Source organism: Cetorhinus maximus, chromosome 10 (assembly GCF_964194155.1).
Source record: "Cetorhinus maximus chromosome 10, sCetMax3.hap1.1, whole genome shotgun sequence".
NCBI lineage: Eukaryota > Metazoa > Chordata > Chondrichthyes > Lamniformes > Cetorhinidae > Cetorhinus > Cetorhinus maximus.
The window spans coordinates 50,630,471-50,655,166 of record NC_135888.1 but is presented as its reverse complement, the minus strand read 5'-3'; the positions used below and the strand labels follow the sequence as shown (position 1 = coordinate 50,655,166).

Sequence of the window (24,696 nt, the reverse complement as noted above, 5' to 3'; positions counted from 1 at the left end):
GCATGTGACCCAGCCCTATCACAACCATTCTCTTCTGAATCTGAAAGGTGATTGTCTAACAGACAACAGGAACAGGTGGTAAATTTACTGTCTTATCTCACATAATATGAATGGTCACTTTGCAGAGACAACCTGTATGGCATCATCGCTCATAGAGATCAGAATATCCCAGAGTGCAGCAGGGGTGTAAACTGGGCTCAAATAGTTCAAGCCAATCAACTCTGCTGTGATGTGGCGAATGTTGACCATGAACTAATATCTCAGGCAGATCTTGCTTGTTATTTACTGCTTCCTTCCCCCAGCTCATTGGGACGCACACAAGATCAATACTTTCTCACTTCCCTTGCTCTTTCCTGGGAGCAAGTTGAGAACCTAACACAGAACCTCCTTCTGTGCATAAATCTCCCGCTAGAACCTCAACAAAGATTCAGGCAGAGATCGTCAATGATTATTAATGACTTTATTGATAGCTGACTATGTAACTGCAGTCTACAAGGTGCGTAGAGAAAGGCATGGAGCAGATTGGCAGTGTGGTTATTCCTTCCTTTGGATTTCCTTCAGCACAGGCTCCGCTGTTCAGTTCTGCAGAAAGATTTGAAATTGTATTTAGCTCTAGATCCCTATTGCTTGTTCATCCTAGCACCTCCTGAAAACCCTCCCCTGATGGTTCACCCTGTAAAGCCAATCCACAAAGGAATAGGAGGAGTCCATTCAGCCCTTTAAACCTGTCTGGTCATTCAATTAAATCATGGCTAATCTTACAAAAACTCCATTTACCCAGCTTTGCTCCATATTCCTTTGCCCCAAAAAAATCTATCGCTCTCAGTCTTGAAAGCTGCAGTTGATCCCCAGAATCCACAGTCTTTTAGAGAAGAGTTCCAGATTTCCACTGCCCTCATGTAGCTTTCAGGATCTCTAGAATCTCTAGATATTCATGTTCTCTTCATTGCGTTATTATTATATGATTAGCTAAGCACAGTGAATGGTATGCACAGGATGGCAAAATTCAAGGGTTAGGGCAGAGTGGTACCACTAGATTTAAGCTGGTTAAAACCATGTCACTCATCAACATAGACCTACTGTTGGTCCAGTTCAGGTTACCAAACCTATTTGGACACTATACTATCTCCCGACGGAATATCATCAGTGAACAGCAGTGATTACCAACGTCTTCAACATTCACTCCCTCAACTACCAACACACAGTAGCAGCAGTGTGAACCATCTACAAGATGCACTGCAGCATTTCACCAAGCCTCCTTAGACAGCACCTCTCAAACCCATGACCTGTACCACCTAGAAGGACAAGGGCAGCAGACTTATGGGAAAACCATCACCAAAAGTTCCCTTCCAAGTCACAAACCATCCTGACTTGGAAATATATCACCGTTCCTTCACTGTCACTGGGTCAAAATCCTGGAACTCCCTCCCTAAAAGCCTACGTGGACTCACCACCACCTTCTCAAGGGATGGGCAATAAATGCTGCCCTAACCAGTGACACCTACGTCCCATGAAATAATAAAAAAAACAGGGTGACTGGCCAGTTACACACAGCCGTCAGTATCCAGTACTGGGCACTGAGATGGCCGGGCAATGTTGACTTGGTCCAACTTACACTCACCTTGGAGTCCTGATCCAACTTGCCACCATCAGTCCCTCCAGGGAGAAGAGCGATGTCATCACCCAGCTCCCCACCCACCACCCTCACCCCCACCCACCCACCTCCCCACCCACCACTCCCACCCACCACTCCTCCACCCAACCCATCAATAAAAATAGAAATTGGCTGTACTGACCTAAGCAGGGGTGGGTTGACATTCATCTGAAAAGAGATCAGAAGAAGAAAAACAGTTAATTTTCATTCATCAAGGAGGGAAAACATTTGGTTATTTGAAAACATTTGGTGAATCATGGACTCTGTCGGTATATTCACTAGTGTAGCTGTCAGTTATGGTCCAGTTAATATTCCCTTTCCCCACTGAGTAAGAAGGTTGTGGATTCAAACCCCACACTAGAGACTTCAGTTCATAATCCAGGCTGACCCTCCAATGCAGTACTGAGGGTGAGCTGCACTGGTGAAATGTTAAAGGAGAACACTTTTTTGCTCAGCTGAAAGTGAAAGGTTCCCATGCAGCATTTGAAGAGGAATACAGGAATTTTCGCTGGTGTCCTGGCCAATATTTATCCCTCAGCCAAAATCATGAAAAAACAAATAATCTGGTCATTATTGCATTGATGTTTGGGGGATCTTGCTGTGTGAAAATTAGTAACTTGACTTTCCCATAATACAACTGTGATTACATTTCAAAAATCCTTCATTTGCTGTGAAATGTCCTGCGGATGATGCGATAAGGAGCAGCCATAGCACAGAATCAATATCCATTGGTCAAGGTCAATTTCCATGGCATAAACTCTATTCCTGGGATAAGGGAACTGGGTTTATTCATTTATCCTCATGGGATTTGGGGGACACAATTTATACCTTTGCAAAAATATCTATATCCATCAGATATAATCTGCATAAAAAAGGCAGGTTCTGTAGCATTGGGAATGGGGTCAAACATAGAGGACAGGTTACAATAGCTATACGTGGGATAGAGTGAATATTCATGAGACATGTGTTGAAGTGGAATAGGGATTGAGTTTAGAGCAATTGGACAGTGGGACAGGGTCTATAAACATGGCTTAGCAAGACATGATCTGTAACCACAGGACTGAATCCATATTAGTGGACATGATCGAGACACACAGAACAAGATCTGTGTTCATGAGACACTGGCAACCCACTCAAGCCCATTGCACAGGGTTGCTTATCTATATGAATCGAGTAGCGTCTACTTATGGGCCCTGATTTGCACCCTGAAACAGAGTCTAGATCCATGTTTACCAATGAATAAAGAACTGAGACTGAAGCCATAGGAAAGAGGGAGAGATCTATTTTGATGAGGTTTGCAAGACTTCCACCCAATACAGAGGGTCTATACCCATGGAGTGCAGGCTCTACATACATACATACATTATCCCATCAAACACTCCCAGGATAGGTATAGCATGGGGTTAGATACAGAGTAAAGCTCCCTCTACACTGTCCCATCAAACACTCCCAGGGCAGATACAGCACGGGGTTAGATACAGAGTAAAACTCCCTCTACACTGTCCCCATCAAACACTCCCAGGGCAGATACAGCACGGGGTTAGATACAGAGTAAAACTCCCTCTACACTGTCCCCATCAAACACTCCCAGGACAGGTACAGCACGGGATTAGATACAGAGTAAAACTCTCTCTACACTGACCCCATCAAACACTCCCAGGACAGATACAGCACGGGATTAGATACAGAATAAAGCTCCCTTGACATTATCCCTCCAGGATAGGTGCAGCATGGGGTTGATACTGAATGGTATTTCTCTTCATAATGTCCCAAACACAAGTCTCGGGCCCAATTACAGAAAGGGAGGGATGTCTATCCCCATCTCTATTAACATGTTTCCGATTCTGTCCCTCTGTACGGAGTCCTGGTCCACATTTCCTGTTCCCTTCGGGTGGATTGACTGAATTGTGATAGTGAACAAACCAAGCGTGAAACTACAAACATACATTTGTGTCATGTGTAAAACATTTGAGCTGTATGAATAATGCAATGAAGCTTCATATAAATATTTAAGAAAATTGACAAAATAAACAGAGTAGCTGGGAAGATTCTACTTTAGCCGAGTGAGTTTTTGTGATCTGGAATCAGATCCAAGAGTATCTTTCATAAGGAAATTTGATAAATATTTGAGAAGGAAAAGTTTGCTGGACTATTGGGAAGGAGCTGGGGAGTGGGACTAATTGACCAAAGAAGCAGCACAGACAGGATGGACAGAATGGTCTCCTTCAATGGCTATGGTTCTATGATAAAAATAAGCGTCATATTAGCAAATATATTATTGACTCTAATCATTTTCCCTTTTATCGAGCATGTGATCATGGGTTCCCTGCCCCACCCTCGATCAATCTGCTGCTTACCTCGTTTAGCAAATGTGACAATATTTTCTTCCTCCAGTCCGTGTGCCAGACAATACTGTCGGAATTTCTCCAAGATTTCTGGTCTCAGCTCTTGGTCCCTACCTGAAACCATGCAGAGCATCAAAACATCACTTCATGTAGGTTTTGGCAATGGATTATAGAATATCATACATGTGACACAATCCTCCATCAAATAGGTGCAATCCCATCATTCTACCCTTGCCCCAGCAATAATCAGTGTCTGTGGAATCTGTCTGTGGAACCATTACACAACAATCAATGCCTTTGTAATCTCAGCTCAGTAGGGGCTAATGACCATGGAACCTATACCCTGTCGACAGCTAATGCCAATTGATCCAAAGGTCCAGCAAGATTTAGTGCCCAAAGAACCTGCAAACAATGCATGATGGAACCCACAGCCATTGACTGCACATAAAGCTAAACCCAACCGTGCCCATAGAAAACAAACACAATGGGCTGGATTTACAGTTTACCACACTCACCCCCTCCCCCCTCCTCTTGCTGGGTGTGCTTTAGGGTGAAGGGGCACGTAAAGTATGCCGGGTGCCCAGCATAGACTTGTTCCCCGTAATCTGGAAGGTACGTAAGTCGCCCACTAAGCCTCACACCTTTAGGACTAATAAGGCCCTTAACTGCCCAACTAGGTGGCAATTAAGAGCCTCAATCCACCTACGCTGCCATAAAAGCCTGGTCAATGACAGGTGGGCCAAAGCGCAAAGGCCATTTTTAAATGGCTTCTTGGAAAAGGTCAGGAAGTGGGGGGAAGCCCATCATTTAGGGTGTGCCTTGTGCGCATTGCTAGGGATGGGGGTGTGGGTGAGTAGTCGGCCCACCCACATGAAATCCAGCCCAACGTGTCGATACAGTTCATACGAAAAGTACATGTCCATGGACCGGGAGATTCAGGCACTAAATGTATGCTGGGGTACCCCAGTGAGAGTCAGTGTGTGTGTGGAACTGTATCCCACTGAGAGTCAGTGTGTGTGTGGAACTGTACCCCAGTGAGAGTCAGTGTGTGTGTGTGGAACTGTACCCCACTGAGAGTCAGTGTGTGTGTGTGGAACTGTACCCCAGTGAGAGTCAGTGTGTGTGTGGAACTGTATCCCAGTGAGAGTCAGTGTGTGTGTGGGACTGTACCCCAGTGAGAGTCAGTGTGTTTGTGGGACTGTACCCCAGTGAGAGTCTGTGTGTGTGTGGAACTGTACCCCAGTGAGAGTCAGTGTGTGTGTGGATCTGTATCCCAGTGAGAGTCAGTGTGTGTGTGGAACTGTACCCTAATGAAAGTCAGTGTGTGTGGAACTGTACCCCAGTGAGAGTCAGTGCCTGTGGAACTGTACCCTAATGAGAGTCATTGTGTGTGGAATTGTACCCCAGTGAGAGAAAGTGTGTTTGAGACTGTACTCTAATGAGAGCCAGTATGTGTGGAACTGTACCCCAGTGAGAGTCAGTGTGTGTGGAACGGCACCCCAGTGAGAGTCAGTGTGTGTGGAACTATAGCACAGTGAGAGTCAGTGTGTGTGGAACTGCACCCTAATGAGAGTCAGTATGTGTGGAACTGTACCCCAGTGAGAGTCAGTGTGTGTGGAACTGTACCCCAGTGAGAGTCAGTGTGTGTGGAACTGTACCCCAGTGAGAGCCAGTGTGTGTGGAACTGTACCCCAGTGAGAGTCAGTGTGTGTGGAACTGTACCCCAGTGAGAGTCAGTGTGTGTGGAACTGTACCCCAGTGAGAGTCAGTGTGTGTGGAACTGTATCCCAGTGAGAGTCAGTGTGTGTGGAACTGTACCCCAGTGAGAGTCAGTGTGTGTGGAACTGTACCCCAGTGAGAGTCAGTGTATGTGGAACTGTACCCCAGTGAGAGTCAGTGTGTGTGGAGCTGTACCCCAGTGAGAGTCAGTGTGTGTGGAACTGTACCCAGTGAGAGTCAGTGTGTGTTGAGAAAGAAAATGTTACAGGATAGGAAATAGAGAGGTAAAGGGAAGTAAGCTAAGAAAATAGCCAGTTGTCCCGTTGCCTACCAAAACCCACAACAGACACAACGAAGGAAGTCATGAAATGTTCTATGTTTAACTTGTACCTTATGTGTGCAGATGTTAAAATGAAATTGTAAGCTTTGTGGGAAAACCAGGAAAGTATTCTTAGAGCATAGCCAGAATAAAATGAACTTTGTGCGTGATTAATTACATAAGTATGGTGGCCTGCTTGTTTTTTATTAAAAACTTCCCTGTTGATTGTACTCTAATTTGATGCAACATGTTTTGTAAACTGTCAGTCTTTGTAAAACTGGCTGTCTTGCATCTGATGTAATTACTTAGTTAACTTACCAATTACCTAACCTATTGTGAGATATAACTGCATGCACTGATAACGGTTGATTTATAACTACCTGATCATTACATGATTATGTGTCAGATAAAAAGGATCAGATAAATGCAAAAAACTACGGATGCTAGAAATCCAAAACAAAAACAAAAATAAAAATACCTGGAAAAACTCAGCAGGTCTGGTAGCATCTGCGGAGAGGAACACAGTTAACGTTTCGAGTCTGTATGACTCTTCAACAGAACTAAGGAAAAATAACTAAGGAAAAATTTCCCGCCTATTTCCATTATTTTTAATTGTATTTCCATCCATTGTTTTATCTCCACCTTTTAGCCTGTTTTGATCCCTTCCCCTCACCCCACCCCACCCCCACTAGGGCTATCTGTACCTTGCTTGTCCTGCTTTCTACCCTTAATTAGCACATTCCTTCAATAATATCACCACCTTCAACACCTCTTTGACCTTTTGTCTATGACATCTTTTGGCTATCTCCACCCATCACTGGCCCTCTATCCAGCTCTATCCTCCCCCCCACCCCCTTAAACCAGCTTATATTTCACCTCTTTTCTCTTTTTCCTTAGTTCTGTTGAAGAGTCATACGGACTCGAAACGTTAACTGTGTTCCTCTCCGCAGATGCTGCCAGACCTGCTGAGTTTTTTCAGGTATTTTTATTTTTGTTTTGGATTTCCAGCATCTGCAGTTTTTTGCTTTTAAAAAAGGATCGGATGTTGTCTCATGGAATGAATAGTACATTGTTAGAAGAGATAAGCGACAATCTAGAAACTGTATTGGTAAACAAAATCAATTAGCTAACATAGATATAATTATAAGAGAATAAAGAAGGGCAAGTTAATAAGATCACTCAAGTTAATAGGGTCACTCAAGTTAATAAGATCACTCAAGTTAATAGGATCACTCAAGTTAATAGGATGACTGTGTGAATATGCAGGAGTCACGTAATTGTATTGTATAAATATTGCTTGTTGAACGCTTTATCGTTGAGCAGATTTATTGTGATCTGCTCCCAATGGCCATTATACTGTTTAACGCTAAATAAATTGTACTTTTTCCTGAAGTAACCTGCAGTTGCTGATTTATTCTTTGACAGTGTGGAAGTGTACCCTAATGAGAATCAGTGTGTGTGGTACTGTACCCCAGTAAGATTCTGTGTGTGGAACTGTACCACAGTGAGAGTCAGTGTGTCTGGAACTTTACCCCAAAGAGAGTCAGTGTGTGTGGAACTGTTCCCCAGTGAGGGTCAGTGCATGTGGAACTGTATGTCATGAAGCTATGAATGTATATAATATTATTGGAAAATACTTGTCTTTTAAAATTGATGTTTAGCCTCTGATTGTGTTTTAATTGGATTGAAGCCAGCTAGTCTGGGTGCTTTGATGTGTATTAGTTTTGAGACGTAAGAGAGCGCGTTTGCATTTTTTGAAAAGAGCATTCCGGAAGGGGAGAGAAATCTGGCACATAGCGAGCAGAGACTAAGCAATGTTTATATTACTAATAAAACTGGTACTATGAAAGGGGTTTTAATGTTAGAAGAAGTGGATTCACAGAGGCTGGTGATACAATGATAATTTACATTCAATGAGCTGTCTAACTTCAGCAGTTTTGTGTGTGTGGAGCAGAGGCAATGTACGGTCAAAGCAGCTGTAAGCCTGCAACTGCCTCCACAGGATCCAAAATGAAAGGAACCTCATTTTGAATTTGTACGGTGAAAATGCTTTGCCTGGTGTCTGCTTAAAGTCTGTGGGTTGCTGTTGCCTTAGTGGAGACTAGTTTGAGAATTTGTTAAAAGGTATGAAAGTAATAATTTGTAGCCATGTGTATATATTTAACTTGTGTAAATTAATAAAATATTTCATTTAGTTTAATATAAAACCTCACGAGAACTGGTAGTCTGATTCCTGAATTTACAGTTGCATCTCAAACATACCCCTTAAAATATAGGTTATTACAGTTGTTTAAAGTTTCCTTCTTGGATTTTTAAATAACTCAGCTTTACTGAAAGGCTGTCTCATTGGGGGCTGTGCCGGGATAAAAATATTTCTAATTCCATGATTGGTTTGGAATTGGTGAATCTTAAGGTTACAAGTATGAGAGGCTCTTTGAATTCAGGAGTTGGTGAGGTTTTTTAGAAGTGGTGAGACTGCAAGATGGCTTTGGCAATTGCTAAGACTTGTCTGGGAGTAGAAGAGATAACTCTAATTAGATTGGAGAAAATAACCAAAAGTAAGTTAACAGAGTTGGCAGACAAATGATAAATTTGGGGTTACCTGAGGGTGCTAGGAAATCAGATGTAGTTAAAAATATAGCACAGCATCTACAGTTGGAAGTGAAACCTGGCACTAGTGAGTCACAGCTGGAGGCAGTGAGACTTCAGTTACAAATGAAGACGCTTGAATTTGAACAAGCAAAGGAATTGAAAAAGCTTGAATTTGAAGTAAAGGACAGAGAAATGGCTTTTAAAAGGGAATTAAAAATGGTGAAGATAGAGAAGGAGGAAAGAGAAAAAGAGAGAGAGAGAGAGAATTCCAACTGAAAATGTTGGCAGTTAAAAAAGAGACGTCAGGGGGGTGAGGAAGGACTTATCTCCAGAGTAGAACCCAGTGGGGATATGTTTAAATTTGTACAAGCTCTTCCAAAGTTTGAGGAAAAATATATTGAAGCATTCTTTATTTTATTTGAGAAGCTAGCTTAACAGATGAAATGGCCACAGGAAAACTGGACGTTATTATTACAGTCTAAATTGTTAGGTAGGGCGCTTAAGGTATATGCTTTGCTATCAGAAGAAATATCGGTGGATTATGATGTGGTGAAAAAGCTACTTTGAGTGCATATAAGTTGGTTCCTGAAGCGTACAGGCAGAAATTTAGGAATATGAGAAAACAGCCTGGGCAAACTTATACTGAGTTTGAAAGAGTAAAACAAAGTAATTTTAACCGGTGGATACGGGCGTTAAAATAGAGACTCTTAGCTCTTAGCGAAGTCATTCTTTTGGAAGAATTTAAAGATTCAATCCCTTCAGTGGTGAGAACTCATGTGGAGGAACAGGGGTTTGATTCTATAAGACAAGCAGCAGAGATAGCTGATGATTATGAGTTAGTTCATAGAGCTAAACCTTTTTTTTGTCATCCTTTCAAATTGGAAAAGGATAAAAAGTGGGAAGGTGAAAGGAAGGTAGGTAGTCAGGGAAGAGAAGGAGTAGCTGGAAGTTCTCAGGAAGTTTTTTCTCAGAATAAAAAGGAAGGTGCTGAAGGTAGAAGTGACATTTGAAAATTGAGATGTTTTCATTGTAATAAAGTGGGGCACACGAAGTCAGTGTGTTGGAGGTTGCAGGAAAAATCTATAGGAATTATTGGGGTACAGAAAAGCTCTGGAAGTAAAAGTACCGTGGATTCTGAGGTTTAGGCAAAGGAGAAACCAGTAGTTTATGTATAGGTGAAACAGGGAGAATCAGCAAAAGGTAAAGAAATAAGAATATGTTCACAGTTTACTCAAGAGAATTGTGAGGAGCTGGTTACAGAAACGTTTAAAGACTTTGCATGTGAAAGGAATGTCTTTCCATGTGTACAGGGTGGAGTAGGTAAAGAAGTTAAAATATTAAGACTCAGGGGCCAGTCAATCCTTAATGTTGTGGGATAGTGATACCTGTTGTTCAAAGGGAGTATTGTAGGAGCAGGTAATAATAAGTGGGGTTCATGGAGATGCTAAATCGATTCGATTGTGGAAGTTAATTTAAAGAGCAAATGGAAGTCAGGTGAAGTAATAGTTGGAGTGGTGGAAAAATTGCTTATTGCAGGTGTTCAATTTATTCTGGGTAATGATATGGCTGGAAGGCAAATGTGGGTGATGCCTATGATAGTTGAGCAGCCTGTAGAAGTGTTTTCAACAGAGATGTTACAGAAGGAACATCTTGGATTGTTTCCCGATTGTGTTGTAACAAGGTCAAAGGTTCATTGGGAAGAACAAGATAAGCAGGCAGTTTAAAGGCAAGAAGGTGGTGTCGAAATCCAATTAGCTGGCACTGTATTTGATACCATTGTTCAAGAGGTAGGAATGCAGGACAGTTCAGCGCCTGTGCAACTGTACTGCAGTGAATGTCAGTGTGTTTGGAACTGTACCCCAATGAGAGTCAGTGTCTGTGGATCTGTACTGCACTGAGTGTCATTGGGTTTGGAGCTGTACCCCAGTGAATCAGTGTGTCTATAACTGTACCCCAGTGAGAGTCAGTGCCTGTGGTACTGTACCCCAGTGAGAGTCAGTGTGTGTGGGACTGTACCCAGTGAGAGTTAGTGCATCGATCCCAATCCTAATCAAATTTATCCTCCTATTCCTATTTTCCTTCAACCACCTGTTCATCTGACTCTTCAATGTTGACACTGCTTCTGTCTGAACCCCTAACCCAGCAAGTGAATTCCACAGCCTCACAACTCTCTCTATGAAGGCAGTCCACCTGCTCTCTGTTCAAAATCTTTTACATTTCACCTTGTATTTCTGGCCCCTGGTTTCAGGCCCCTTGACTACTAGAAACAGTCTATTTCTGTCGATCCTGGCTTAACCTTTCATAACCTTATACCCCACTATCCCATCACCCTGTAATTGTGTTCTAACGGGAAAGTGTGCCTTTGGATGTGTCCCAAGCACCAACCTGAACCAGTGCAGCTACAGAAAGAATATATCATACTAATTGGCACATCATGCACAGTGTTCACTTAGGAGGCTTGTATAAATAAGAGGCATTGTGCTTGCATATACATTTCCACAGTTCCCCGGATTAGCACTTTGATTTCCTTTTGGACCTTACTCAGACTTAATGGAGGAGATGTGATAACCAACGTTTCATACCGTACAGTTTCACCAGGGTCGTCACTTCTGGGCCTTTGGTGATGGTGTTGTGTATCAAAGCATATTCATCGTAGTTAGTTTCTGTCACATACACATCATGGTCATTGTTCCAACCTGAACAGGAACAGTTAAGTGTTATAACATTAGCTGTGTAGCTGGGACAAAGACTTATATTAGATAGAGTGAGAGTGACACATAGAGAGAGAGATTTCAGATCAAGTGAGTGTGACAGAGACGGAGAGAAAGAGAGAGTGTTTAGATAGAGTGGTCCATTTACCTAACATGAGCACTAAGTGATTTATTTCAAGGAATACTGACCCACATATTTATTGAATGGGTGCATTAATCAATGTATTTAATAGAAATATTCATCCATTTACTCAGCTAAAGTTAAAATCTATTTACCTAACAGGAATACCCATCCATTTATTAAAAAATGAGTGGTAAATCATGTATCTATTAAGAGTACTCATACATTTATTTAATGGTTGTACTAATCCATTATCTTAACAGGAATACTAATCTATTCCGTAAATCAAATTATTAATGGGTGTATTATATGAACATATGAACTTACGAATTAGGAGCAGGAGTAGGCCACTCGGCCCCTCGAGCCTGCTCCACTATTCAACAAGATCATGGCTGATCTGATTGTAACCATATGTCTGCCCCCGACAACCTTTCACCCCCTTGTTAATCAAGAATCTATCTAGCTCTGCATTAAAAATATTCAAAGACTCTGCTTCCACCACCTTTTGTGGAAGAGAGTTCCAAAGAATCATGACCCTCTGAGAAAAAATTTCTCCTCATCTCTGTCTTAAATGAGCCACCCCTTATTTTTAAACAGTGACCTCTAGTTCTAGATTCTCCCACAAGAGGAAACATCCTCTTCCCATCCAACCCATCAAGGATCCTCAGGATCTTATATGTTTCAATTAAGTCACCTCTTACTCTTCTAAACTCCAGCGGATACAAGCCTAACCAGTCCAGCCTTTCCACATAAGACAACCCACCCATTCCACGTATCAATCTAGTAAACCTTCTCTGAACTGCTTCTAATGCATTTCCATAAATAAGGAGACCGATACTGTACACAATACTCCAAATGTGGTCTCACCAGTGCCCTGTACAACTGAAGCATACACCCCTATTTTTGTATTCAATTCCTCTCGCAATAAATGATAACATTCTATTAACATTCCTAATTACTTGCTGTACCTGCATTCTAGCTTTTTGTGATTCATGCACCCAGGTCCCTCTGCATCTCATAGCTCTGTAATCTCTCACTGTTTAGATAATAAGCCTGTAATTAGATAATATGTAATTACAAGGCCCCATTTGTTTCTGAATATAGTTACACAAATTGTGGGTCAGAGTTTGAATTTAGACAGGATGTGAGGACCAAGTGCCCCAACTACCAAAGAAAGATGGGTGCGGTTAAACTGAGAGCCCAGAAAAGCAGATATTGAAGCGGGTACTGACGGTCACTGTGGAATACAAATTGTCCTTCCTGCCCTGTCATCCTGTAGGGGAAGATTATCTGCAAACACTTTCCACGGCTGCAAAAATAAAAATACAGCATTAACACAGTGTGAAGATTGAAAAGATTCTGAGAGATTTATCAAACCCTAGAGCTAAAGGTAAATGTTATTCTGAAATCATATTGAAATCATATTAGTCTACCCTTTTTAACATTATCAAAGGTGAGGAGCAGGATCTTATTTGTTTATCTAGTCCCTCAATGGAGCGAATAGGAGAATGTGATTGGACTGGGTGGGATATTAAAGAGTGTGGGGAGTGAGTGGGGGAGAACAATTTGACTGGGTGGAATATTAAAAGGTATAAGGAGTGAACAAGAGAGTGGGATTAGACTGGGTGGAATATTAAAGGATGCGGGGAGTGTATGGGAGAGTGGGATTAGACTGGGTGAGATATTAAAGGATGCAGGGTGTGTATGGGAGAGTGGGATTAGACTGGGTGAGATATTAAAGGATGCGGGGAGTGTATGGGAGAGTGGGATTAGACTGGGTGAGATATTAAAGGATGCGGGGAGTGTATGGGAGAGTGGGATTAGACTGGGTGAGATATTAAAGGATGCAGGGTGTGTATGGGAGAGTGGGATTAGACTGGGTGAGATATTAAAGGATGCGGGGAGTGTATGGGAGAGTGGGATTAGACTGGGTGAGATATTAAAGGATGCAGGGTGTGTATGGGAGAGTGGGATTAGACTGGGTGGAATATTAAAAGGGATAAGGAGTGAACAAGAGAGTGGGATTAGACTGGGTGGAATATTAAAGGATGCAGGGTGTGTATGGGAGAGTGGGATTAGACTGGGTGAGATATTAAAGGATGCGGGGAGTGTATGGGAGAGTGGGATTAGACTGGGTGAGATATTAAAGGATGCAAGGTGTGTATGGGAGAGTGGGATTAGACTGGGTGAGATATTAAAGGATGCAGGGAGTGTATGGAAGAGTGGGACTAGATTTAAAGGGAATAAGGAGTGAACAAGAGAATGGGCTTGGACTGGGTGGGATATTAAAGAGTGTGGGGAGTGAAGGGGCAGTGGGATTAGACTGGGTGGGGTCTTAAAGTGTGCCGGGAGTGAGGGGGAAGTGGGATTAGACTGGGTGGGATATTAAATGTGGAAAACAGTGGCAGAATCGGACAGAGTCAGCATGGATTTATGAAAGGAAAATTATGCTTGACAAATCTACTGGAATTTTTTGAGGATGTAACTAGCAGAGTTGATGAGGGGGAGCCAGCGGATGTGGTTTATTTGGACTTTCAGAAGGCTTTCAACAAAGTCCCACATAAGAGATTAGTGTGTAAAATTAAAGCACATGGGATTGGGGGTAGTGTCTTGACTTGGATAGAAAACTGGTTGGCAGACAGGAAACAAAGAGTAGGAATAAACGGGTCTTTTTCCGAATGGCAGGCAGTGACTAGTGGGGTACCGCAGGGATTGGTGCTGGGACCCCAGTTATTCACAATATATATCAATGATTTAGATGAGGGAATTAAATGTAATATCTCCAAATTTGCAGATGACACAAGGCTGGGTGGGAGGGTGAGCTGTGAGGAGGATGCAGAGATGCTTCAGTGTGATTTGGACAAGCTGAGTGTGTGGGCAAATGCATGGCAGATGCAGTATAATGTGGATAAATGTGAGGTTATATACTTTGGTAGCAAAAACAGGAAGGCAGATTATTATCTGAAAGGGGAATGTGCAACGAGACCTGGGTGTCTTTGTGCACCAGTCGCTGAAGGTAAGCATGCAGGTGCAGCAGGTGGCAAAGAAGGCAAATGGTATGTTGGCCTTCATAGCCAGAGGATTCGAGTACAGGAACAGGGATGTCTTGCTGCAATTATACAGGGCCTTGGTGAGACCACACCTGGAATATTGTGTGCAGTTTTGGTCTCCTTATCTGAGGAAGGAACTACTTGCTATAGAGAGAGTGCAGCGAAGGTTTACCCAACTGATTTCTGGGATGGCGGGACTGACATATGAGGAAAGATTGAGTCAATTAGGATTATATTCTCTGGAGTTCAGAAGAATGAGGGGGGATCCCATAGAAGCCTATAAAATTCTAACAGGACTAGACGGGGTAGATGCAGGAAGGATGTTCCCGATGGTGGGGGAGTCCAGAACCAGGGGTCACAGTCTGAGGATATGGGGTAGACCATTTAGGACTGAGATGAAGAGAAATTTCTTCACCCAGAGAGTGGTGAGCCTGTGGAATTCATTACCACAGAAAGTAGTTGAGACCAAAACATTGTATGTTTTTAAGATGGAGTTAGGTATAGCTCTTGGGGCGAAAGGGATCAAAGGATATGGGGAGAAAGCGGGAGCAGGCTATTGAGTTGGATGATCAGCCATGATCATGATGAATGGCGGAGCAGGCTTGAAAGGCCGAATGGCCTACTCCTGCTCCTAGTTTCTATGTTTCTATGTAAAGGGTGTGGGGAGTGAGAGGGAGAGTGTGATTAGACTTGGAGGGATATTGAAGTGTGCAGGGAGTGTGGGGGAGAGTCAAATTAGACTGGGTGGGGTATTAAAGTGTGTGGGGAGTGAGGGGGAGAATGGGAATAGACTAGGTGGGGTATTAAAGTGTACGGGGAGTGAGGGGGAGAGTGGGATTAGACTGGGTGGGATATTAAAGTGTGCGTAGAGTGAGGGGGAGAATGGGATTAGATTAGATGGGATATTAAAGGGTGTGTGATTTGAGCAAGCGAGTTGGGTTGGACTAGACCGCATCCTTAATTGCACCTAATCATCGATCCTCATATCCCCCAATCATCCCTGTCTCTGAATGTGTAAACTGTGCTGTTATTAGTCAAGATATTTCTGTCTGACTTCTAGAAAATTCTTAATGTTCATTCTTGTTTTGTTGAAATTGCATTTTCAGGAGTTTATATTCACATATTTATTTCTGAATTCGAGTAGACATCTTTCATAGGAAGTGAACAGTGTTGGTTTAAGAATTCTAACAATTGGCTTGTTCTGCCTAGAGTCATCATTGGGATATATTCAGGTTTTATAACCGTACCTCATTTTAGTCAAAACCGTCTCGACTTTGTCATTCTCAGCAGGTTTCATAAGAATTGTGCTCATTGTAAACTTCTCCTTCCTCGTAGTGAACCACCGTGCGTCAGACGCCATCCCGATGATGTACCATTTCCCTATAAACTGAGCAGAAATGGATCCTTTGACATTTGAGCACTGATATACGTACAATCACTGATACCTTAGACTTTGGGATAATTGAGATGAAAGGCTACATTGCCTCTTGTGCTTTTTCCAGTTCCAGTGTGAGAGTGATGTACTTATGCGCTGTGACCTGCTTGACACATCTAAACACTGCAGATTGACTGATGTCTCAAAGCAGCTCTGTAACAACCCTGAAGCATAAAAGTCACAACTGAATGGATTTCACAACCATTAGCAGTTTCCCTCAAACTAAGTAGACAGCATACGGGACAAGACTGTAACTACCTCCCCATGAATCCTACCCTATGCCTGCACTGTTCTCGTTCAAGGGGGAGTCTGACGTTCTCTGTATATGTGTTTGAGGGGGGAAGGGCACGTTGGTGCAGTCTTCCATTCACCCTCTCTGACATGCTTGAAGCCCATTCACTTCCCCCATCTATTCCTCATCCTACAAATAACATGACTGTGGAAGAATTCCCATTGGGATACCCACCACCTGCCTTGGGTGGTGGGGGCATGAACAAAAAATGGAGAGATCAATATCGCAGATACCCTCCAGACACTGAGTTAAAAAATGAGAAAAAGAGAACCAAAAACCAATTCAAATGCAAGGCCAGACTTTCTAGACTAACACTTTGAATGTCTGCCCATTTAAAGGGTTAGTCCAGCAATCTCTACATGCCCAGTGTTGGTGAATTAATGAAAAGCTGTGTTCTCCTAGCGCACAGATAGGGGAATGATACTATCACAACCGTCTATCAGAATTAATCCTCACTGATGACTGCTAGGGGTTCTGGTGCTGTCAAAGGACAGTTGGAGAAGGGATTAGAGGGATAAGGGGTCCCAATGCGGGGAGGGGAAGGGATGATCAGAGGGGGCAATTGTAGGGTTGAACAGACAGGGTGATGGGGAGGGTGACAACTGGAGAGGGGACTATAGGGTTAGCATTAGATGGAGAGGAGAGATCAGAGGTGGGGTGGTCAGAGTGAGATTTTCCTGCCTCCATCATAATGAGTCGCAGGTCAGTCAAACCCAGAACCACTGGGGCATGTGAAGCACAAGCTCTACCCATTTTATGCCAAGTTCAACTGGTGTCCTGGAACCAATATTAGGACTCAGTTTAGTTTTGCCAGGCACCTAACACCAGTTTCAAGTGGCACTCTGGACATCTTAAACCATCTAATCTGGAGCCTGACATAATCCCTGGGAGATTCCAACCAGGAATGTGTACCCCAAACTTCATTTTATGTTTAAAAGCATGTTAGATCAGCTTGAATTTACAACCCCATACAGAATAACCAACCTGTCATTCTCCCATGTTCCTACAGCAAGTACAGGTAACAGACAGCAAACTGAGAAAGGAGGCAAAATCAAGAGTGGCTCGATGGAATGGCATCTGCAAGTGAAACCTCCCCTCACCCCCTCATCCACCAACTGGCCTACTCATCCACTAACCAAACCCTAACCACTTGCCCCGGCACTGCCCACCAACCACATCACCGCTCACCAACCCCTCAACACTCACCAACCCACTCACCGCTCACCAACCCCTTCACCGCTCACAAACCCACTCACCGCTCACCAACACTCTCACCGCTCACAAACCCACTCACCGCTCACCAACACCTTCACCACTCACAAACCCACTCACCACTCACCAACCCCCTCACCGCTCACAAACCCACTCACCGCTCACCAACAACCTCACCGCTCACCAACCCCATCACTGCTCACCAACCCCCTCACCGCTCACCAATCCCCTCACCGCTCATCAACCCCCTCACCACTCATCCCCTCACCGCTCACCAACCCCCTCACCGCTCACCAACCCCCTCACCGCTCACCAACCCCCTCACCACTCACCAACCCCCTCACTGCTCACCCCCTCACCACTCACCAACCCCCTCACCGCTCACCAACCCCCTCACCACTCACCAACCCCCTCACCGCTCACCAACCCCCTCACCGCTCACCAACCCCCTCACCTCTCACCAACACCCTCACCGCTCACCAACCCCCTCACCACTCACCAACCCCCTCACCGCTCACCCCCTCACCAGTCACCAACCCCCTCACCGCTCACCAACCCCCTCACCACTCACCAACCCCCTCACCACTCACCAACCCCATCACTGCTCACCAACCCCCTCACCGCTCACCAACACCCTCACCACTCACCAACCCCCTCACCGCTCACCCCCTCACCACTCACCAACCCCCTCACCGCTCACCAACCCCATCACTGCTCACCAACCCCCTCACCGCTCACCAATCCCCTCACCGCTCATCAACCCCCTCACCACTCACCCCCTCACCGCTCACCAACCCCCTCACCGCTCACCAACCCCCTCACAGCTCACCAACCCCCTCACCACTCACCAACCCCCTCACCTCTCACCCCCTCACCACTCACCAACCCCCTCACCGCTCACCAACCCCCTCACCGCTCACCAACCCCCTCACCACTCACCAACACGCTCACCACTCACCAACCCTCTCACTACTCACCAACCCCCTCACCACTCACCAACAACCTCACCGCTCACCAACACCCTCACCAACCCCCTCAATACTCACCAACCCCCTCACCAACACCCTCACCACTCACCAACCCCCTCACCACTCACCAACCCCCTCACCGCTCACCCCCTCACCAGTCACCAAACCCCTCACCGCTCACCAACCCCCTCACCACTCACCAACCCCCTCACCACTCACCAACCCCCTGACCACTCACCAACCCCATCACTGCTCACCAACCCCCTCACCGCTCACCAACCCCCTCACCACTCACCAACCCCCTCACCGCTCACCCCCTCACCACTCACTAATCCCCTCACCGCTCAGCAACACCCTCACCACTCACCCCCTCTCCACTCACCAACCCCCTCACCGCTCACCAACCCCCTCACCGCTCACCAACCCCCTCACCGCTCACCAACCCCCTCACCGCTCTCCAACCCCCCCACCAACCTCCTTACCTCTCACCAACCCCCACACCACCCACCAACCCGCTCACCGCTCACCCCCTCACCACTCACCAACCCCCTCACTGTTCACCAACCCCCTCAACGCTCACCAACCCTCTCACCGCTCACCAACCCCCTCACCACTCACCAACCCCCTCACCACTCACCAACCCCCTCACCACTCACCAACCCCCTCACCACTCACCAACCCCCTCAACGCTCACCAACCCCCTCACCGCTCACCAACCCCCTCACCACTCTCTAACCCCCTCACCAACCCCCTCACTGCTCACCAACGCCCTCACCACTCACCAACCCCCTCACCGCTCACCCCCTCACCACTCACTAACCCCCTCACCGCTCAGCAAGCCCCTCACCACTCACCCCCTCACAACTCACGAACCCCCTCACCGCTCACCAACCCTCTCTCCACTCACCAACCCCCTCACCACTCACCAATCCCCTCACCGCTCACCAATCCCCTCACCACTCACCAACCCCCTCCCTGCTCACCAACCCCCTCCCTGCTCACCAATCCCCTCACCACTCACCAACCCCCTCCCTGCTCACCAACCCCCTCACCGCTCACCAACCCCCTCACCGCTCACCGACCCCCTAACCACTCACTAACCCCCTCACCGCTCACCAATCCCCTCACCACTCACCAACCCCCTCCCTGCTCACCAACCCCCTCCCTGCTCACCAATCCCCTCACCACTCACCAACCCCCTCCCTGCTCACCAACCCCCTCACCGCTCACCAACCCCCTCACCGCTCACCGACCCCCTAACCACTCACTAACCCCCTCACCGCTCACCAATCCCCTCACCACTCACCAACCCCCTCACCGCTCACCAATCCCCTCACCACTCACCAATCCCCTCACCACTCACCAACCCCCTCATCACTCACCAACCCCCTCACCACTCACCAACCCTCTCACCTCTCACCAACCCCCTCACCGCTCACCAACCCCATCACTGCTCACCAACCCCCTCACCGCTCACCAACCCTCTCACCTCTCACCAACCCCCTCACCGCTCACCAACCCCATCACTGCTCACCAACCCCCTCACCGCTCACCAACCCTCTCACCTCTCACCAACTCTCTCACCTCTCACCAACCCCCTCACCGCTCACCAACCCCATCACTGCTCACCAACCCCCTCACCGCTCACCAACCCTCTCACCTCTCACCAACCCCCTCACCACTCACCAACCTCATCACTGCTCACCAACCCCCTCACCGCTCACCAACCCCCTCACCACTCACCAACCCCATCACTGCTCACCAACCCCCTCACGGCTCACCAACCCTCTCACCTCTCACCAACCCCCTCACCGCTCACCAACCCCCTCACCACTCACCAACCCCCTCACCTCTCACCAACCCCCTCATCGCTCACCAACCGCCTCACCACTCACCCCCTCACCACTCACCAATCCCCTCACCATTCACCCACTCACCGCTCAACCGAATCCACATCCATTACCCACCAGATAATGGATAAATCAAAATCTCAGACACTTTTCCAACACTGAGTGTAAAAAATGACAAAAATAGAACCAAAAACCAATTCAAAAACAACACCAGTCTTTCTACACTTACACTTTAAATACCACCCGCATAGGCCCTCCTTCCGCCTTACTCTGCTCTCCCGGTTTTCAGTCCCTTTCTCATGGCTCAATCCCAGCTCTCAGTGTAATCTTCCTGCAGCAAAATCAAGCTCCATCCCCCATCTCTTCCCATCCATCCCATCCCCATGGCGACACTCTGAGGCTGTGCACTGGAGAATTCATGGCTTGTTCAGCTGTGGATCAGGCCTAGGAGGATTAACAACCTAAGAGAAACCCAATACCCATCTGAAAGATGAGAGAGAAAGAAAATGACAAATGTCAGAGAGATGGGGTAAGCCCCAGAACCCTGGGAGTACCTGGTTAAGGTTGAAGTTACTCTGTACTTGGATTTCTCCAGACACGACTACAGTACAGAGCAGGGCCAGCACGGCACACAACACCACCTTGTTCATTGTTGCTGCTCCTGCTGCGTCTTACAGACTCTGAGAGATGGCTCTTGTTCACAGTCATCTGTGAGCTTGTATTTATAGAATGAATCACACAGCTGGATAGTAAGCCAAAATCCACAACATGCTGAACTGATTTAAACCCCTCACATGACACAAGCTGGAAGTGGGCTTAAGGACAACACGCACAGATTCACACAACAACCAGAAACGAGTCTCACGAACATCTAAACCCACACACATCAAATCCACATCTAAAGAACATCTGATCTGTGTGGTTATTTAAAAATGTCTTTTCCCTGAGAACTGAGCAGGAAAGTCAAATTAGACAGGTTGATATATTAATGGATATGGACTTTGAATAGGAGAGTGCAATTAGACTGGCTGGGATATTAAGGAATCAGTATTGCTGGAACTGTACCCCAGTGAGAGTCAGTGTGTGTGGAACCTGTACCCTGGTGAGAGTCAGTGTGTGTGGAACTGTACCCCAGTGAGAGTCAGTGTGTGTGGAACCTGTACCCTAGTGAGAGTCAGTGTGTGTGGGACTGTACCAGTGAGAGTCAATGTGTGTGGAACCGTACCCCAGTGAGAGTCAGCGTCTCTGGAACTGTACCCCAGTGAGAGTCAGTGTGTGTGGGACTGTACCCCAGTGACAGTCAGTGTGTGTGGAACCGTACCCCAGTGAGAGTCAGTGTGTAAGGGACTGTACCCCAGTGAGAGTCAGTGTGTGTGGGACTGTACCCCAGTGACAGTCAGTGTGTGTGGAACTGTACCCCAGTGAGAGTCAGTGTGTGTGGGACTGTACCCAATGAGAATCAGTGTCTCTGGAACTGTACTCCAGTGAGAGTCAGTGTGTGTGGAGCTGTACCCCAGTGAGAGTCAGTGTGTGTGGATGTAGGTGAGGTGCTGGAGGGTTGGAGGGCTGCTAACGTTGTACCATTGTTTAAAAAAAGATTGAGGGATAGACTGAATAATTACAGGCCAGTCTGTCCGACCTCAACAGTGCACAAATTATTGGAATCAATTCTGAGGGACAGGATAAACTGTCAGTTAGAAAGGCATGGATTAATCAAGGACAGTCAGCATGAAGTTGTTAATGGAAAGTCGTGACTGATTAATTTGATTGAATTTTTTGAGGAAGTAACAAGGATTGATGAGGGTAGTGTAGTAGATGTGGTCTACATGGATTTTAGCAAGGAATTCGACAAGGTTCCACATGACAGACTGGTTAAAAAAAAAAAGCCCGTGGGATCCAGGGGAACGTAGCAAGCTGGGTACAAATTTGACTCAATGGCAGGAAACAAAGGATAATTGTTGATGAATGTTTTTGTGACTGGAAGGCTATTTCCAGAGGGCTTTTGCAGGGCTCAGTGCAGGGTCCCCTGCTCTTTGTGGTATATATTAATAATTTGGGTGTAAATGTAGGGGGAATGATCAAGATGTTTGCAGATGACACAAAAATTGGCCACGTGGTAGATAGCGAGGAGGATAGCTGTAGGCTGCAGGAAGATATCAATGGACTGGTCAGGTGGGCAGAGAAGTGGGAAATAGAATTCAAGTGTGAAGGACCTTGGAGTGAATAGCCACAGATCCCTGACGGTAGCAGGATAGGTTGAGAAGGTGGTTAAGAAGGCATATGGAATTCTTCCATTTATTAGCTGAGCTATAGAATATAAGAGCAGGGAGATTATGTTGGAACCATATAAAACACTAGTTAGGCCACAACTTGTGTACCGTGTGCAGTTGTGGTCACCTCATTACAGAAAGGATGGCCAGAATTTTACATCCCATGGGCGGGCGTGTACCCAACCTGAATGGGCGTGAAATCGCTCAAGATGATGTTGGGCGAGCGTTCCAACATCTTAGCGCATTAGTGCGATATTTCGCTCAGCCAGAGCAGGCAAAAGTTGGAAGGGTGCCCACCAACAATTAAGCCCATTGACGGTCCAATTGTCAGCGATTTTTCGTGGCCCATCCAACCTTACAGTTGGCGGACAGGCCAGTCAGCCAGGCGGGCTTTACATTTTTGATGAAACCTCATGCGATGGCGGAATGAAACCTCTGTGAGCATTTAAAATAAAATGAAAGTTCTGAGGAACAAAGGGACCTTGGCGTGTGTGTCCATAGATCTCTGAAGGCGGAGGGGCATGTTAGTGGGGTGGTGAAAAAGGCATATGGGACACTTGCCTTTATCAATCGAGGCATAGATTACAAAAATAGGGAGGTCATGTTGGGGTTGTATAGAACCTTAGTGAGGCCACAGCTGGAGTACTGTGTGCAGTTCTGGTCGCCACATTATAGGAAGGATGTGATTGCACTGGAGGGGGTGCAGAGGAGATTCACCAGGATGATGCCTGGGATGAAACATTTAAGTTATGAAGAGAGGTTGGATAGACTTAGGTTGTTTTCGTTGGAGCAGAGAAGACTGAGGGGTGACCTGATCGAGGTGTACAAGATTATGAGGGGCATGGACAGGGTGGACAGGGAGCAGCTGTTCCCTTAGTTGAAGGGTCAGTCATGAGGGGACATAAGTTCAAGGTGAGGGGCAGGAGATTTAGGGGGGATGTGAGGAAAAACCTTTTTACCCAGAGGGTGGTGATGGTCTGGAATGCACTGCCTGGGAGGGTTGTGGAGGCGGGTTGCCTCACATCCTTTAAAAAGGTCCCGGATGAGCACTTGGCACGTCATAACATTCAAGGCTATGGGCCAAGTGCGGGTAAATGGGATTAGGTAGGTAGGTCAGGTGTTTCTCACATGTTGGGGCACACTCGATGGGCTGAAGGGCCTCTTCTGCACTGTGTGATTCTGTGAAATATCTGGGGAATGTTTTTGTTACGAGCTCTGCTTTCAGGTGCTTGATTGTGCTGCTTGGACATTTTTTGCAGCATTTTTGGGCTTTATTTTCTTATTTGAAGGTCTGCAGCTCCTTGAGGCAGCGGGTCTGCCATCCGGGAGCTCTCCCGAAGCGCTCACCCCCACCTGCGGTGATGTCATCGCCCGCCCTGTTCCCACCCCCAACGGCAGTGCTGAGCCTTTCTCCAGGCGCGTTTCTCGCGGGCCGTTGATTGGCCAGCCGGTGTAAGGTTGTAGTCGGGGGCCAATTGCAGGCGGAAGAACATTTCACACCCACCTCCGGGCCCACCTGATAAACGCAAAATTCAGGCTGATGTAATTGCATCCGAGAGGGGACAGAGGAAATTTCCGAGGGTCTTGCCAGGACTGGAAAATTGCAGCTATGAGGAAAGATTGGATAGGCTGGGGCTGTTCTCCTTGGACCAGAGGAGGATGGGGGAAGTTTTGATTGAGATGTACAGAATTGTGAGGGGCCTGGATAGAGTGGGTGGGAAGAGTCTATTTACGTCAGCTGAGAGGTCAGTGACTAGGGGGCATAGATTTAAAGTGATTGGTAGAAAGATTTGAGGGTAGATGAGGAAGTTTTTTCACCCAGAGGGTTGTGGGGGTCTGGAACTCACTGCCTGAAAGGATAGTAGAGGCAGAAACCCTCAGCTCATTTAAAAGGTGTCCGGACATGGACCTCAAATGCCGTAACCTGCAGGGCTACGGACCAAATGCTGGAAAGTGGGATGAGGCTGAGTGACTTGTTTCTCGTCCGGCGCAGACACGATGGGCCAAGTGGCCTCTTTCTGTGCCATAAACTTTCTATCATTCTATCATTCAATGACTCTACGACCTCCTTGATGCATTTGTGAGTGACTGCCTGCCTGCAAGGTGCCACACGTGCCCATGGAGTCCTGGAAGGACCCACAGGCAGAGAAATCCAAAT

The 24,696-nt window shown here is 46.2% G+C and overlaps 1 protein-coding gene across 1 annotated transcript; it reads right to left on the bottom strand.

The window, feature by feature from the left end:
* Positions 1 to 445: 445 nt before the first annotated feature.
* LOC144685689 (lipocalin-like) lies at positions 446 to 21,168 on the bottom strand. Its single transcript, XM_078550474.1, has 7 exons — positions 20,823 to 21,168; positions 15,759 to 15,898; positions 12,694 to 12,770; positions 11,212 to 11,325; positions 4,012 to 4,113; positions 1,797 to 1,822; positions 446 to 582 (listed from the first exon to the last, which is right to left on the bottom strand). The coding sequence occupies exons 1-6, from the start codon at positions 20,916 to 20,918 to the stop codon at positions 1,797 to 1,799; spliced, it is 555 nt and encodes a 184-aa protein (XP_078406600.1). The 5' UTR covers positions 20,919 to 21,168; the 3' UTR covers positions 446 to 582.
* Between the last annotated feature and the right edge of the window lie 3,528 nt (positions 21,169 to 24,696).

Excerpts from the sequence above, each read along its gene's own strand:
- LOC144685689 (XM_078550474.1), bottom strand. The coding sequence starts at position 20,918 with ATGAACAAGGTGGTGTTGTGTGCCGTGCTGGCCCTGCTCTGTACTGTA. Across the intron at positions 12,771-15,758 it reads ACGGTTTTGACTAAAATGAG|CCGTGGAAAGTGTTTGCAGA; the intron begins GTACGGTTATAA and ends TTATTTTTGCAG. Across the intron at positions 1,823-4,011 it reads TGTCACATTTGCTAAACGAG|ATGAATGTCAACCCACCCCT; the intron begins GTAAGCAGCAGA and ends ATCTCTTTTCAG.